Source organism: Narcine bancroftii, chromosome 7 (genome assembly GCF_036971445.1).
Source record: "Narcine bancroftii isolate sNarBan1 chromosome 7, sNarBan1.hap1, whole genome shotgun sequence".
Taxonomy (NCBI): Eukaryota; Metazoa; Chordata; class Chondrichthyes; order Torpediniformes; family Narcinidae; genus Narcine; species Narcine bancroftii.
This window is the reverse complement of record NC_091475.1, coordinates 150916576-150932547: the sequence shown is the minus strand read 5'-3', so window position 1 is coordinate 150932547 and position 15972 is coordinate 150916576. Positions and strand designations below refer to the sequence as shown.

General features: G+C 37.5%; 1 protein-coding gene across 10 annotated transcripts in view; it reads left to right on the top strand.

Annotated features, from left to right (window-relative positions):
* LOC138739221 (deuterosome assembly protein 1-like) overlaps positions 1-15972 on the top strand; it is a 78427-nt gene that overhangs the window by 36158 nt on the left and 26297 nt on the right. For all 10 annotated transcript variants that reach the window (XM_069890836.1, XM_069890833.1, XM_069890832.1 and 7 more), the window contains 3 exons: positions 444-557; positions 5321-5435; positions 13675-13761. In XM_069890836.1, coding sequence (XP_069746937.1) covers positions 444-557; positions 5321-5435; positions 13675-13761 — 316 coding nt within the window. The remainder of the gene's footprint in view (positions 1-443; positions 558-5320; positions 5436-13674; positions 13762-15972) is intronic.

Genomic DNA, 15972 nt, shown 5'->3' with positions numbered 1-15972 from the left:
GGCCAGAAACATTGGTTACTCTTTGCTTCCTATAAATACTGCATGACCTATTGAGTTTCTCCAGCATTTTTTGTGCATTGCACTTTCTGACAAATTTACTTTGTATTTTTTTTAAATGGTAGAGCTACTGTAATGGTAGCACTGCCACTAGTGCGGACCCATGGCGAGTGGGGAGCAGAGACACAGCATTCCCGCAGGGTCCAACTGCCATTGGCTCAGTGCAGGATTTGAATGGCCTGTTAAAGGAGCAAATGATAGTTTGATTTAAAATCCTGCCAGCGTAGAATCTGCACCCTAGATGGGGGTGCTAATGTTTGGCAGCAGCCATGAGGGATTGCAGACTCTGGGGAAGTAGAGGAATGGCGCAGGCACCAGAAAAGGGAGAGCATCCCTCGTTTGAGAGGGAGAAGCACTATTTAATTGTGTTTTACTTTCTTCTGTAGGCCAATGGAACAAACTAATCTTGAAATGGAACTCAAGAGCACATTGAAGCAACTCGAAGCAAGCAATACAAATAAAACAGTACTGCAGGCGGAGATCATGAGATTAAAGGCAGAGTAGGTGCAGAATTGTCATTATAGCATTTCTAAATGAAATCAAAGAAAAATAAATAGAAATATTTATTTCTTCCTCTGAGCAGTGTTGAAATTACTTGCAAGAAGACCTTTGTGTTGCTAATGGTCATGTGGGGTTTGATTTGGTTCTCATTCAACTAATTCTTGTGTTGGATTTGTACTGATATATCTTTTGTATGACAAAAATGTTACACATGCACGTCCAATCTGCCAATCTACTTGGTGACCTCCTGAGATGCCAAATGCACAAACAAGGTGTTTCTTGCAACAGAGCTTCATGGGAAGGGTTGTGTGATTTGTTCAATGGTTTGAGGGCTCAAAGCATTAACTGGACTGAGATTTATCTAAAATCTTGCATCTCTGGGTCACTAAGGTACCAGAGAAACTCAGCAGGTCATGCAGCATCCTTATAAAGTGAAAGCCAGTCAAGGTTTCAGGCCCGAGTCCTTCATTGGGAATTAATGTGTAGTGGACAGATAATAAATCTATTAAAGTAGCTCTATGAAGAGTTGGGTAGTGGGTGGGGAGGAAGGCGATAGGATGTTGATTCTTTGCAAACAATTGGTTGTATGTAACAAGCTGGTGCAGTTTCTGTGGAACTAGATGAGTTAAAAATGCAAAGCCACGTTAATCATAAAAAAAATCATTTGATAATGGATCATTTTTAACCATATTGGTCTGATGGCAAGCCATTGGGTTGGAATATGCTACCATTTTATACCTGATGCATTTATTTGTTCTTTCAGAAATATAGAAGTTAACCATATCAATTTTTGTGTTCGAGGATCCCTAAGCAATCAGTTACTGTTAAGGTTCGAGAATGGTTGCATGTTGTAATTTAATGGATTTTTTGATACTGTCATTTTTTTGCATAATTAAGCAGTTAGTTGCTTTGAGTTTGGTTGACTCTAACTGATGGGTTACCATAGGGATCATCCTGGGTCATAAACTGATAAATTATTGGTACAGGCAAGCAACACAGGTTCCCAATATGGTTAAGTGTTGGATTGTGGTTGTTCGGGAGATGGAAGCAATGGAATGTTAATTAACTGCACAGTACTTGGGTAAAAATTGGCAGAAAGTTTCTGGATGTTCAGAAATCAGCAGAAGGTTAAATAATGTGATTGCAAATTCTGTTTGAAGGAAGTGGAACAAAGCGTAATGTGGAACACAAGGACAATTATTCTTACTGAAGGATGAACCTTCTGTGAACTTGTCTTTCAGTCACTTTGTCTAACCATGACAGACTGGAGGTTTATTGAAGGAAACTTCACTCATGACCTGTCTGCTTCATGTATTATTATATGAATCCAGCTCCGAAATACTGCATTAATTTGCCAATCAGTTCTCCAGCTGTTGTAAAGCGTGATGTAATTTGGCTTATTGACCCCCTGTGTAAAATACATGTACTTTATAGATGTATATAAACAGACAATCCCCACTTAACAGCCATATGGGTAGCAATAGTGTGCCTTTGCAAACTTTCAAATTACTGCCCAGAAATTTGAGATACAGAATAAAATGTTTTTGCAAAATATGTGGGAAAATAAATAAATAAATAATTTTCCCCCTCACATTTTTAACACCGTGACACATCATGGCATCCTGGAAGATCATAATAAGGACATGTTTTTTGGAACATAACACCACATAAACCCCCACCCCCACCCAACCCTGAATGCAGGGGTTGTCTATGTTTAGTCTTAAAATTTGACCAGAATTTAACTTTAAATTTTTATGTGTTTTTCCAAAGTACATTTGCAGTCATGTTCAATCATATTATTTTCTTTTTTTTAAATTTCTATTTTTAAATTCAACCTTCTTTGAATTTATCTGGAACTTCGCTTTCAACCTCAAAATGTATGAAGCTGTACATTTGGTGTAGTCATTAACTGAATTAAACTATGGATAAGGTCTTTGAACCCTTCATATTAATCTAATGTCTGCCACATGTCACAATGACAATTTAGTTGAATTTTTTTTACAATATGGGCATTAAGCTAGTCTTTATTACAATTGCAATGTCACATAAAATGATATTTCTTCAAGATTGTGGAGATGATATAACTTGCTGACTGAACCAATGCATGTTTAGCATACTTTTTATAAATCTTAAACTTTAAAATAGCATTTGTAACCAGTACAATAGCTAATTATAGTAATTAATACCATTATTTTTATTTAAGTTTGAAGTCAGAATTTAATTACTGAGAAAAGTTACCAAAATTTGACTGATAATATTGACATAGATATTGGATTAGTTTTTATTAGAATAGTGTCAACTTCACATTCAGGACAAATCAAAATCTTCATAAACTTTATAATTTTCATGAAAATAAGGTTGTTTGATTAGGAAAGTCATGTGACATGGAGAACGTAGGATGTGGGATCCTTAAACTCACAGGAAAATAGAAGAAAATTATTATTTAGCTAAAGTAAACAGAGATTAAAAGACAAAGAAAGAAGATAAGAATAGTCCATTTACTTTTTAAAAATGCCTTTGAAGAGAGGAATTGTTGTTGCTGGAGTGGTTGAAGGTGTTGTTCATGGATATGAGAAAGGGCCTCTGAGGCAGAGAAATCCCAGATCTCCAGTGACAACTAAGGCCCGTCAGAGAGTTAAGTTGCTGGGAGCAGCAGCAAGTGTGACCATCCTTTTGGCTGGCAAAGTTGGTGTTGGATCAAAGAAAACCAATTCTTTAAGTAAGGTCAGAATGTCGAGTTCAAGTGAGATGAATGATTTCGGTGGTGAATTAGCAAGTGTTATACAACAAAGACAGACAAGATTTAGAGAGGTTGCTTTAGTTTATGAAGATGTTAAACAAGTTAAATACAAAACTAAGGCTATAAAAAAGGATGAAGAGAACTCTGATGGTGAATTGAAACAGATGGTATGGGAAATATGGGATTATATCAAAATGATGTGGAAAGAAATAGATGATTTAAGATCTGAAGTTAGATATGAATGAAAAATATGAACAGTTATCAACAAATATGACAGAAGTACAAGAACAACAACGAGGAAAATCAATCTTATGAAAAGGGTAAACGTGTAAAGGAGAAGCTGAAAAATTTGAAGTCTGAAGTTGAGGAAGAAATTGTTGAGAGGAAGATAAATTCAGAAAAAATTGATAAGATGGAAAATTTTAGTAGGAGAAACAACATTAAGGTTGACAGCTTGGAGGAAGGAGAAGAAAAGCATGACATGATTTAGTTTCTCCAAGGATGGGTACTGAAGGTTCTGGGGTTGAATCAATTTGAAGGTCCAATTGAAAAAGCACACAGAACCCTCAGACCACAACTGCAATCAAATGAGATACCTTGCTCTATAGTAATTAAATGCTCAAAAAATCAAAAAGATCCTAGCCTTAGCAGCAAAAAAAAGTAAGAATAAAGATAAGTCCACTTGAATATCATGGTTTGAAGGTTTTCTTTTATCAGGATATTACTACACCGCTGTTGGCAAAGAGGAGACAGTTTAATGAAGTCAAGAGAAGTCTTTGGGAAAAGGGAATCAAGTTTACATTACGTTATCCATTGATGATGATAATTATTACCGGATGGCAAAAATAATATTTTTTTAATGGATTACAAACAGGCATCAGATTTTGTGGAAACTTTACCTTCTAATAGGCCGAGTAAATGAGAAGGAATTACTTGCAATGAGACAATGGACTAGTAAATTAGAGACTCTGTTTTGATGTAATACCTGGGAGGTGAAGGGTGTCGGAGTCCATTGGCTGCCTTTCATAGGCCCATTTGTGGCAATGAGCCACATCCTGTACAGTAGAGGGGCGTGGTGCTTTTTTTCCTTAGCGCCAATGGTGGAGGTGGGGAGAGAGGAAGTTCTACTACTATATATATCTATGAATGGAGTTGTGTTGATGTTTTATTTTACTTTAGAGAATTGATTCAATACGGAATTTAAATTGGATGTTGGAAGAGATGAGATTTTAATGGATACATGATTAATTTGGATTATTGTTAGATATGTTGGAATTTAACATTTAGAATTGATTTAAAATATAAAAGGTCCAATTGAAATTGAAAAGCACATAGAACTCTCAGACCACGGCTATAATCAAATCAGATTTGGTGGAAACTTTGCTTTTTAATAGGCTGAGTAAATGAGAAGGAACTATTTAGAATGGGGAAATGGACTAGAAAATTAGAGACTTTGTTCTGATGTAATATTTGGGAGGTGAAAGGTGCCGGAGTCCGTCGGCCGCTGTTTAAGGGCTCGTTTGTGGCAATAAGTCACATTTCATACGATAGAGGGGGGAGGTCTATATTGCTTAGTGCCATAGAGGGAGTTATATTTTTATTAAATATGTTTATGAATGGAGTTGTATCAATTACATTGATATTTTTTTTACTTTTGGAGAATTGATTTAATGCAGCATTTAAATTGGATGAAGGAAGAGGTATGAGATTCTTAATAGATATATGATTAATTAGGAGTAATATTAGATATATTGAAATGTAACATTTAGAATTGATTTAAAACTCAAGATTTATGTATTTTGATATGTTATAACATGTTGGTTTATGTAATCTCAAAAAATATCTACTCCAATTTTTTGTGCTTTCTTTTTGGGAAGGGGATAAAACAAAATTATGTATCATTTTGCATCATTTCTATTGTAATGTATTGTTCAAGATGAAGAAACATACTTGTGTTTGCAAATGGAAAATAAAATTTACAAAAAAAGTTGTTTAAAGATTACATGAATTTTTTTGTTGTAGGCTTGATTTATTACATGCTTATAATAATGAGCAGAAGAATGAGCTGAGCAGAAAAGATGAAGAGTTACAAAGATTTCAGAATAGGTACATGGAAAGGAAGGCGGAAATCAATAAAGTATGTAAATATCACTAGTATGCTGTGGTGCAAGTTTTGACATTTGCATGGTATTCAATTTGTAAAATAACATTCATGAAAAATTCAAACTTCATATTTGATCTGTGATTTTTTTTTTTCTGAAAATTGTTCTACATCAGGAACCTAAATGGCAAAATCATGTCCTGAGGTAACTTTTGTTTTTCCATACATTAGTTCCAGCAACCAACACTCAGAAAGAACTCTAAATTCAATTATTGAAAAGAATGAATAGTTTTCATAATTTATGAATGTAATTTCTTGTTAAATTGTTAAACAAAAATTATATTAAATGGAATTTTAAAAACAAACATTATACATATATTGGGAAACAAAGGGCAGAACCTGTCCAATTACAAAATTGTTACTGACTTTTATTGCTGTGGTCTAACCATGCCCCATCCACTTTATACTTGTTTTCTTTCTCAACCCATCTCACCATGTCATCAGCTAGTATTTCTCCCTGAAGAGGCCAAAGAATCATACTTCAATTTATTTAGCAGGATCTTTACTTTTGGTGCATTTTCCTTTGTTGAATACTCAGTTATCCGTTGTGTATTGCATTGCTGTCGGGCAGGATAAAATGAGGGATCATTGCACATAGAACAGTACAACACAACCACAGGCTCTTCAGCCACGAAGTCTATGCTGACCATGATGCCAAAGTAAACTAATCCCATTTGCCTGTACATTTCCTCCCTTCCCCGCATATTCATGTGCCAGTCCAAATGCCTCTTAAATGTCACTAACATATCTGCTTCCACTCCAACTGCCCACACATCCCCATCCTGACAGCACATTCCAGGAACCTAACATCTCGGCAAAGGTTCCTGACCTCATGGTCCACAATAGAGATGACAAAAAAAAATGTAATTTTGCTTGTTAAGAAATTTTTTTCCATATGTGAATCTTTTGATAATCTTTAGAATTCCATTCTAACAATGTTTTAATCTCAAATTGAGAACCAAAATCTGTAACATTTTATGACTTTCATTTCTCCTCGACTTGATAATTTATTAAGTTTTTGCTCTAAATTTGGGATAATTTTGTGATGAAGATGTGTTTTTCTGATAAAATAGTAACTGCCCTATCAGTCATAAGACTAACAATAATGTAAAACATTTTTATTCCTTTATGGATTTATTCTGTAAACATAGCATCTCTGATGCTCTTCTTTCTTCAAAATAAAGTTACTTGAAGTAATTAGCAATAAAATGAGAAAGAACACATGATCTGAAAAATATTTTTGAAGTTTTCTTATTTTTCTATTAAAATTGAGAAGTTTCCTTTGTGAGAAGGAGCGCACACATAGCTCTGAGTTGGTGGGAATTAGAGTGCCCTCCATAATGTTTGGGACAAAGACATTTTTTTTCCTTTATTTGCCCCTGTGCTCCACAATTTTAAATTTGAAATCAAACAATTCACGTGACTAAAGTGTGTAATGATAGTGATCATGTTTGCATTACTACTAGTAATGTCTAAAGGATCATAGTTCCTGTTTGATTATACTTAGCTGCCAGCATGGGCTCATGCAGACAGATGGACTGCTGTATGAGAGATCCGTAATGGAGGTTTGCAACAACTTTAAAGAACATTTTCTTTCATCAATGTGTTGCCTGAGAACTCACACATACAAAAACAAGATGAAACGTGATGCCAGAAGTGGAATGACGAAATTAAAAGGAAATACTTTGAAAGGAAAAATCTAAAGTCAGCAACTGATCAGTGAAAGTGAAAGTAGCTCTCCACAAATTAGCAAGAAAAAGAGAAGTTAACACTGAAAAATGATTACACCCACCTGCGAAACCTCAATTGACACGTAATGTGGCTGAAAATTGGAACAGATACAATCAATGTTATGGATTGTATTTAGTGGCAGTTGGAGCTGATGAGAAAAGTGATAAAGTAAAAGTGTCAGTTTTCTTGCATCATGGGTGATGAAGCCCTGGAGATGTATAATAACTTCACAATTGCTGCTGAAGGAGACAAAATGGAAAAAGTAATGGAACAGTTTGAGGCGTACTGCATACCTAAATGTAATGTGACATTTGAGAGGCACAGATTTTCCACATGTGCAGAAAACAGAAGTATTGATCAGTATGTGACTGAATTGAGAAACAGAAGCAAAACGTGTGAATTTGGTGGACTGACTGACTCACTGATAAAAGACAGACTTGTGTGTAGCATTCCAGATAAGAGTCTAAGGAAAAGACTGCTATGAGACCTGGAAAAAACCATAGCACTCTGTAGGGCTACAGAAACTGTAAAAGTGCAGGCAAAAGAGCTGCTCAGTGAAACTAGCTGCATCATGCAGTCAGTGAGCAAGAGCAAACTTAAACTGTTTAACAAAAAGCGCACCAAAGTGGAAAGAGTTGTGGCCAGCGAACAAAAATGAAAGGGACTATCGGAATCCATGTCGTCGATGTGGAACACACCTAGCAAAAAAGTGGCCAGCATATGGTAAAATGTGCAACAAAAGCAACCATTATGCCTGTTGCTGTAGGAACCAAGTGCAACAAAGCAAGGTTCATGCAGAAGATGAAAGGGATATAAAGGAATTCTATGTTGATATTGTGACTGAAAATAAGAAAGAAAAAAGACTGGATGTTAAGATTAAAAGTGAGTGACATACACATTTCAGTTAAATTGGATACTGGAGCACAAATTAATGTAATATCAGAGACTAATTTTAAGAAGATTAGACCCAGACCAAAGAAGTATGGAACAAAAGTGAAGGTGACCATATATTCAGGTACCAATATACCAGTGCAAGGAGAATCCATGGTCAAAGTGAAACAGAAGGACAAAGAGCACATGCTAGCATTCATCATTGTTCCAAAGAATGTACAGGGCATACTAGGTTTAACAGCCAGTGAGAAATTGAACCTGGTAAAAAGAGTTCTCGTTGTGGAAAGCAAAGGAGAGGCAATCTATGATAAACTCATGAAAGAGGAAAGAGTATAATAACCTATTTCAGGATCTAGGCTGTCTTCTAAGAGAAGACACGATCAGGGTGGATAAACATATGCTACCAATAATACATCCATGCAGAAAAGTTTCATTTGCACTTCAAAAGCAACTAAAATCAAAGTTGTACATGATGGAAAGCCTGAACATGATTCAGATGATAGATGAGCCAATGGAGTGGGTGAGTTCACTCATTGTTGTGGACAAAAAGAATGGAAAGCTTAGAATTTGCTTGGATCCAAAAGTTCTAAACAGCAATAAAGAGAGAACACTTTAAGCTTCCAATGAATGAAGAAATCGTGTCACAGTATGCAAATGCAAAGTTTTTCAGCAAATTAGATGAACCATCAAGATTTTGGCTGTTAAAATGGGATGAAGCAAGTTCAAGAATGTGCACGTTCAATAGTCAATTTGGCAGATACAGATTTCTAAGGATACCATTTGGAATTGCCTCAACTCCTGAAGTGTATCACAAAACTATCCATATGGTCTATGAACACCTGGACGGAGTTGATACCTCAATGGATGACATCATAGTAGGGGAACTATGAGAGAAGAGCACAATGAGAGACTAAGGAAAGTGCTGAAGCAAACCTGAAGCTGAATAGAGAGAAATGCCAACTCGGGGTGACAAAACTAACATTTGTAGGAGATATTATTGGCAGTGAGGGCATCAGACCTGATTCCAGAAAGATGTCCACCATTGGGAACATACCAAGACCACAATGCAAAACGATGTACAGAGGTTTCATGGAATGGTCAACTATATGGGTAAATTCATATCCAACCTCTCAGAAAAGATGGCTCCATTGAGAACATTGAATGGGAGTGGAGTCATGAGCATGAACAGTCATGGAGGAAACTAAAGAAACTGCTCACAGAGGAACCAGTTCTGAGGTTTTACAACCCAATGAGACACATCAAGTTATCATCAGACACATCACATAGTGGGCTCGGTGCAGTTCTTCTGCAAAAATATGATGTCTGGCAAACCATTGTATATGCATCACACTCAATGACAGACGCAGAGATGCGATACGCTCAAATTGAAAAGGAGCTGCTCAGCATCACATACGCCTGTGAAAGATTTCATCAGTTTGTGTCAGGACAACCAATCAGTGTAGAGACTGACCATAAGCCCTTGATTGCATTGTTCTAAAAGCCTTTAAATGAATGTCCACTTTTATGAGCCCAGAGGACCCATAAACCCAGCAGCAATAGATATTCACCAAGACAAATGGTTACTTAAACAAAAGTTGCATTTAATTATCTTTAAACATGAAAACAGTATCACACTTTAACTTATCACTATTGACTTAACTAACCTGACTTAACTAACCTAACTTAACCCCCTTCTAATTCTAAGCACACGTGTATGTAATGTGTGTGAAAGTTCTTTGGTTCAAAGTCCAATCTCACTTCTCATTCTTCCAAGTTCACTGGTTGCAGGCAATTCTTATACTGTGGACAGAATTTAATATTTTTAATGTTCACCAGGCTTTGGTGCTTGAAAGGTAAATGGTTATCACTCAGGAAGGTTCTTGTCAGTTTTCAGAGAGAGATTTGTTGTACATCTACTTCCATCAGCCACTTCAGTGTCTTGCTGAAGAAATTTGCTCCCTCAGGGTTCTCCAGATGATAACTTATTTCTTTCAGGTCACCACAGAGTGCTTTTTTGTTTCTCTTATTCCAAGTGAAACCTTAAACAGCCTCTTGCATGAACCACAAGGGCTTTGACCAGGCTGAACTAAGAACTCACAAATGGTCTTCCAAATGGGGTTTTCCACAAGCTTGACAGCTTGTCCTGTTCCAGTCCCAGCTGCTGCTACTAACTGTAAAACTGTAGAAGTGAGCTCTCTCTCTCTCTCTCTCTCTCTCTCTCTCTCTCTCTCTCTCTCTCTCACACACACACAAACGCTGTTTGACTCTCTTAGTTCTTCTGCAGACAGAAGGCTGCTCTGACAAACTCTTTCATCTGTTGCCTTTTTGTAAACAACAATCCATTCGTTAAATCTCTTGGGCACTCTCCAAAGCTCTTGCAAAGGCTCTGAGGCCCAGACATGTATTGCATTAGCAGAGCACCAGTATTTTAAATAAGATCTGTTTTAAAGTGTTTGTATGTGATCTACACTAACAAACCCTGCCCCAATTTATCTCCCAAAAATATATCTATATTCCCTCCCACCACTTAGAATACAAAAAATGATGATTAGGCTGCAAAGCTATACACTGAATGTGGCATACACTCTAGATAAGCTAATGTACACAGCAGACACATTGTCTAGGGCTGTTGGCACGAGAGAGCCTGCAAACAACAAAATGGATGAAGATGTGAATGCCTTTGTGGACTTGATCACGTGCACTGCCCATATCAGATGCAAAAATGAAGCTCAAAGTCAGAAACAAACAAAATTGAAGTACTGAGACAGCTGAGAAAAACACATCATGGATGGATGGCCCAACATGAGGCAAGACTGCTCACCTGACGTTTCAGAATACTGGAACTGCAGGGCAGAACTATCAGAGGTTGAAGGCATCATCTACAAAGGAAGCATAATCCTTATCCCAAAAAATCTGGGGGAAAAAAAAGATGCTAAAATGGATCTATGTAAGAAAGACCATGAGAGGTGATGTACTGGCCAAGAATCAATAGTGATGTAAGAAATGAAGTGTACAATATACCAGAAATACCAAGCAAGTAATCCTGCAGAACCACTAAAGCCACATCTAGCACCTTACAGACCTTACCAGAAGGTAGGTGCTGACCTATTCAAATGTCAAGGGAAGGACTATCTTGTAGTCACAGACTATTACTCCCTACATCCAGAGGTGTATAAACTGAACACCTCCATTGCAGATGCTATTATAACCAGTATGACAGCCATTTTCTCCAGACATGCTGTGGCAAACAAGGTCTTCGCAGACAATGGAACCCAGTTTTGTAATTCAAAGATCTGACATTTTGCCAAAGAGTGGTACTTTGTACACACCATGTCAAGTCATCATTTTCCACTATCCAATGGTTTAGTGGAAAAATTGGTACAGACAGTGTAAAGACTAATGTACAAGGCAAAAGACAGTGGAACAGACTTCTACCAGAGTATGCTAGTATACTGCACAATGCTGCTCAAGTGTGGTATGTCACCAGCACAACTCCTATGGGATGTAGTCTAAGATCAACCCTACCCATTCAGGAGAACCTCATAAAAACAAAAGAGGGGGAGAAAGTGAGGAAGTTCAAAGAACAACAAAAAGAAAAGCAAAAGTATTACTTTGACAGAGGAACAAAAATCTACCGGAACTCTACACTCATGACCAATTAAGGCTAGAAGACCATGGGTGTCCTCCATGGTGACTGCCAAGAAGAAAGATGGACAAGAGATCTGAATATGTATAAACCTGTGAGACCTTAATACAGCCCTGAAGAGACCGCACCACTTAATTTGAACCATGGAGGAAGTTGCCACTCAAATGGCTGGCGCAACTGTGTTCTCAGTTCCAGATGCAAAAACCACTGGCAGATCAAGCTTGACTACAAATTGTCACTAGTGACCACATTCATCACTGGGTTTGGACAATACAGATTTCTGTGGATGCCATTCAGAATCAATTTGGCCAGCAAAGTATTCCAGAGATACAGGAAGCAAATTTTTGCTGGGTACCCCTGTGCCATCATAGTCGATGACATACTCATGGGTGGCAAGAATTTAAAGGAACACAATGCAAATTTAAAGAAGATACTTGACCAAGTCAGGAAGGTGAACATTAGGCTCAATCCCTGGAAGCACATATTCCAACTGAATCAGGTCAGCGACGTAGGTCATGTGTTTACTAGCAGAGGCCTGAAGGTAGACCACTCAAAAACTCAAAAGGCGATCAGTGAGAAGCCAGTTCCAGCATATGTGACAGCCCTACAAAGATTCCTTGGTATGGTGAACTACTTGGGCGTTCATCCCGAACTCGAGCGAACTCAAAGCTCCACTGAGACAGCTGACGCATAAAGATGTGGAGTAGACGTGGCAAGAGCAGCAACAGAACGCATTAGACGCTTTAAAGAGGCATATGTCATGCCCACCTGTTTTGTCGTGCTACAACGTATGAAGACCAGTGCTGCTGAACTGACCCAAATATTATGGAGTTCTCTAAACTCGCTGCAGTGCTTGGTCAAAAAGAAATTACCGTAGCTACTGGTACAGAAAATTGCTCATCTGGAAAAGCAACTCAAAACTGAATTTTTAATAAAAAGACCAATATTGTGTCTATAAAATGGTATATTCACAAGAAACACCTAAATTGACATGTTACTGATCTCATTTTTTTGATTTGCTGTTCTTCTAAGAGGCCTCTGGTAACTTTTTAGGTGAAGATGGTATACTTTTCTGAATTAAAGTTTTATCAAAAACATATCAGGGTTGAAGGTCATTGGGTGTAATTGGGTGGCATTGGCTCATGGGCCGGAAGGGCCTGTTACCATGTTGTATATTTAAATTTAAAATTTTAAATGTTCAGAAATGTGCTGTTTGTACATAAAGTTTGAAGAATAAATACCAATTCTCTTGTGCAACACAATTCTCTCAAACCTTTGTAATTATATGTTACTCGATACTTATTAAGAAGCCTTCACTGATCATTCTTTATGTCATTTTCCATTTTGCCTTCTTTTGCTCTGCTATAAGGGCATGAAAAGTAAAGATTAATTTTAAATAGGTAATCTAGAATAATGGAATTTGATTCCAATATTAAAGGCTTTATCAGAGTTGTAATGTTTCCATGTTGGAGAATATTTTTAATTTTAAGTCTCTTCACAGTGGATGCTGGAAAGGATTATTTAAAATTGCTCCTATTCATGTGAATTTATGAGCTGGAGTTTAAAACAACAAGATGATTAGTTCTGCATTTTGGAAAGGATCAGTTTACCTGCAGCTTGATGTCAATCTGTCAAAAAACAGATAAATCAGCATTATTCATGTTGGTCTTGAATGTTAGATATTAGATTGAATTTCAATGAAAGCATAATTGTATTTGGTGGTTATGATAAATGTGCTTGGTAGCATTCATTCCCAGGAGCTAAGTTTCTTTTTAATGTTAGAGAGTGTATTCTTCCAATGTTTGAAAGAAAATACAAAGGACGTCTGATGCTCTCATGCTAGCAAAATGGGAACATTATCCATTTGTTACGTGAATGTACACAGTTTTAAAATCTCAAATGCAATTAACAAATTGTAAACTGCAACTCCTTTTATCTGAATTCCAGGTGACCATGGACCAGTTTGAATCCCTTAAAGCAGAAAACAAACACTTAAAGGAAAAGCTGCAAATTTTAGAGGGCAAAATATCAATGGTAAATGAAAATGAAACATCAAATATTAAAGTTATTACAGAAGACGATGCTTATTTTAAAACTCTATGGGAAGTAGTGCTTCCCAAAGAGGAAAAAAAAATCAAAATTAACTATTCACATTTTAGCATATATTTTTCTCTGACCTTGAACACTTACTTAGTGTTCGGCCAGAAGGATGAATAAGTGGATACAAGCACACAAATGCCATTATAAGATTCAAGATTCCATTATTATCATGTAATAGTGTCGAACAAGTAATATTACATAAAATTGCCTCCTGCCTGCCATAAGGCAGACAAAGGGTCACCATTAATGTCACCTAGTGCCCCTTACACTGAGAGAGAGAGAAAAGCAAAAGCGAGACCCTTCAGATATTGTGTCCATGGATTTTTCTCCAGCACTTGTGCAGCCTAACAGACTACTGATCGATCCATCAACAACCTGAGCTTCAGATCCAAATCTCCGACACAATCAGGAAGCCTTCAGCACCTGAAGCCTTTGGCAGCCCTTCTTGCCCTCAATGCCCTCTCAAATTCTGACTGGTCTAGTTCCCTTGAGCCAATGTTCAACAACCTCCAGCCCATGCAGGTCACCAGACAGCATTGCCACAGCTGCTCCATCCCTCACTGGCCTGCTGCCATGGTCACCCTCCTGTAGGTTTGTCTCTTCTGCTTCTCCTTCTCAATGAGGTTGTTCTCCCTGTTTCAGGTCTCTTGTGCTGGCCCGCTGCTCCCCAGAGTCTGCATCTCCTTGTGGCCACTGCTGAGCACAGGTGCTGGCATCATGGGCACAGACCTGTGGTTGCAGATTCGAAGGCACCAGCATTAGGACCAGGCAGTTGAACCCTTCAGAGCAGCACAGTTCCTCACTCTCCCGGGTCTGCATTAGCGACAGCGCTGCTGTTACAGCAGCTCCGGCAGCTTCGCCATTTTTATTGGGGGGGGTGGTCTGATTACAAAAATGCTTTAAGGATTTGTATTTGATTTGGAATATGCCTTTCACATAAATGCACATCACTGTATAACATTGTTAAGCAATATTGTTTTCCCACTAATTCCAAAGGGAACAGAAGGGTATCAACCATTTGTACCTTTATTGAACTTTCGCACATGCATAGTCAAACCAAGGATTTTAAGAAATCCTGGCGGGCACCTATGACTGTCTGCTCCATTCCTGGACTCATCATTGAGTCTGTAAGGAGTAGGAGAGGACACAAATTGACCATCTGGACACACTTTACAATCTGCCATCACCGTTATACCAGGGAGAATGGATGTTTGAATGGCAACCTGATTCTTTTCAAAGAATCATCAACTCTGTAAAAATTATAATGTTTTGTTTCCTTCTATTTTAATGTTTTAATTATTTGTTAGTTGAATGATTTTTAAAAAGAATATAACATTGCAACACAGTACAGACCCTTCGGCCCATGATATAAGCCTACTTTTTAAATATTTTTATTGTGTATAACATAAGCATACATAATAAATGATGATTACATAATGAATCAATTGTGTACAAGTAAATGATATTAAAAAGGAGAAAAAATAATGAGTTAAAAAATGCATAACTACATTAATAGCTACTTGTAATAACTCTCTAGTGATGGACATAATGCATACAACCAGGCCAAACCCATTTATTGGACTGTTATACTAAAATTCAAAAAAATCCTAAAACTAATGAACCAAAATAATCTAATCTACCCCCTCCCTCTAATCAAGGTTACCTTTCTATAATGAAGAGAGAGATGTAAACCTACGCCACAACCCTTTGTTTTTATTTCCTATTGTTCCAACCTCCACCACCACTCCTGGCAGTGCATTCCAGGCACCCACCTATGTAAAAAAAAAACCTACCTCTGATGTCTCACTGAAACTATTGTCACCTCAGGAAATAGGTGCTGGCTGTCCAATGCACCATCTCCAAGACTTCCATGTCCTTCCTGTAATGAGGCAATCAGAACTCCATGTATAATCTAACCAGAGTTTTATTACCTTTGTGCTCTTGAACTTAATACCCTAATTTATGAAGCCCACCCCTACCAAATCGCCTTGTGCAGCTACCTTGAGTGATTTATGGACTTGGACCCTGATCTCTCTGGTTCTTCTACACTGTTAAGTATCTTTGGAAGTTTGACCATCCAAAGTGTATCAGTTCATGCTCATGTACTCCACCTGCTGCTTTTCTGCATCCTGTAAACTACGATGA